Source organism: Dichomitus squalens, assembly GCF_000275845.1.
Source record: "Dichomitus squalens LYAD-421 SS1 unplaced genomic scaffold DICSQscaffold_367, whole genome shotgun sequence".
Lineage (NCBI taxonomy): Eukaryota > Fungi > Basidiomycota > Agaricomycetes > Polyporales > Polyporaceae > Dichomitus > Dichomitus squalens.
Genome location: NW_006767249.1, coordinates 1 through 2,022, shown reverse-complemented (window position 1 = coordinate 2,022; position 2,022 = coordinate 1). Strand labels below are relative to the sequence as shown.

The window sequence follows — 2,022 nt, the reverse complement described above, 5'->3', positions numbered from 1 at the left end:
GTCACTTGAAACTCAAGGAGATGCGCTGCTTGTGGTGTATGTCGATCAGCTGCCTCACCAGCTGCAGCATCCTCGCTGCTAGCGGGTACTCTACAAGCCGCGCGCTAGCTTTCATCCGGCGACCCAGCTATCTTTTGTAGTTATGTAGGCATTCATGTCCGTCTTGAATCTGTGTGCCTAAATTATCATCGCGCGGTGAATATGCGGTCCAGTATAACCTCGCAAATGGAGCACGCGGGATGTGGCAACATGTGCGCTGACAAATTGATGAATTCTTGATATGGCACCAGGTAAGCCAAGCTTCGTGGTATCCGGATCTGTCCTAAATTGTCTACGTTAGAGAATGTGTGGCGAATATGGAAGGGAATGTGCGGAGAATGCGTGGCTCTGTGAGAGGATGAACACGCATTCTCCTTTCTCGGAGAATGTGGCGGGAATGTGGGGAGAACGTGGTGGGAATCTGCTCATTGCCGCCGTGTTCTCCTCCCTCCGAAATCTGACGTTTCACGCGGTGTGATGTCCACCACGCTGTCCCCATAGATGTTGTTATCGCGTCAGACGCCAGCAGCCAGTAGCCCGCAACCCGTGTATGCCGGTGCGTCGCCAAACTATGTGATTACGTTGTCATTCATACCGACCCTTGTTCGATGAACCCATGCTCAGCCACCTTCAAGTGAGGCTACAACGACAATGGTTGCGACGTTGTTCGCCCCCGAGTCGCACGGTATTCCCTTAGCGGACGGCGAGGCGATGTACCGCCCAGGTCAGAAGCTTTCAAACCGAATGATGGCTGTCAAGTACTTCTCACAACGGAGACACTGACTCGGTGCTGTGTCCGACGTCGCGACAGCCTGTCTAAAGGTACGTTCACTTCGACTGCGTAGATCTTCACGTGCTCGGCACAACCGTAGCGCCCTCGCGCTCGAGGAAGACGCTTCACTCAGGATAGGTGAAGAGATTGTTTCGAAACAACTTAGCCGTTTGCGCATGCCTTGATCAGCAGACGATAGTCCACGTCCAAGCATAGCATCGTACTTGCGCAGAACCTAGAGGCTAGAGGCCAGATTCGCCCCCGTTCGGACCAGACATGTGCTCGGCTGGGTCAGACCCGGGTCAGACCCCTCCTTGACCCAGGTCAGACCCCTCCTTGACCCAGGTCAGACCCCTTGGGGTCAGACCCTGGGTCAAGCCAAGGCAACATCAACGTCGGAGCTTCCGGGCACGTGAACCGCCGGGTCGGCCGGCCGTCCGCCACTCGCTGCTCGCTGCTCGAGCTCGGGCTCGCCTTCAGCGGCCACGAACCCGCCTTCTAATTGCCAAGTTCTTGCCAGTTCCAATTTTTCTTTCCAACTGTCCAATGTCTCGGCCATCCATAAGCGGGGGAGTGAAACCGATGGTCTTCAGGAACGCTGCGAGAGACTTGCCACAATGGAGATGGATGCCGACCCAGAGGAGCGTGTCTGGGAAACACCTCCAAAACCAGCGAGAACTCAGAGAGGTGCAAGGTGTAGCATAGTTAGCATATCCCGTCGTCATCGTGGCATCTGAGTCTTCATCTGCCTTCACTCGAGGTGGGCAATTTCACCCTGCAACTTGAAGGCGCCCTGCCCGCGCTCCCGGTAGTACGCGGTCGACTATTCTACGCGAGGGCCGACCATGCATCACGTGTTGACCCCTCGAAAAGGTCAGACCCGGGTCAGACCCCAAGTCAGACCCCGGGGTCAAGCCGAGAGGGTCAAGGGGTCGAGTCTTGACCCGCACACCTCTGGTATTTGGCATGCAGTTCGCTTTGTCATGATGGCTCCTTCCTTTCTCGTGGTCACGGCACCGTATGCCGAGGTCTACGGACTGTCTACGGCCTGTTAGAGATTTAGAAAGGGGGGTCGACCCCCCTCTAGATTTTGACGTCCGTATCCTAAATTTCATCAGCGGAGTTCAGATCTGGTGTCGGCAACACTGCCCCTTGCCCAAATCGGTCTGTTTAGAGATTTACGGACGTCCGTAGAGCCGTAGATAGCTTAT

At 55.5% G+C, this 2,022-nt stretch overlaps 1 protein-coding gene across 1 annotated transcript; it reads left to right on the top strand.

Annotated features, from left to right (window-relative positions):
• Positions 1-690: 690 nt before the first annotated feature.
• Positions 691-1,313, top strand: DICSQDRAFT_176042 (uncharacterized protein; the record flags this gene model as incomplete). The annotated part of the gene is made up of 2 exons (XM_007371848.1): positions 691-763; positions 1,162-1,313. The coding sequence occupies 2 exons, from the start codon at positions 691-693 to the stop codon at positions 1,311-1,313; spliced, it is 225 nt and encodes a 74-aa protein (XP_007371910.1).
• Between the last annotated feature and the right edge of the window lie 709 nt (positions 1,314-2,022).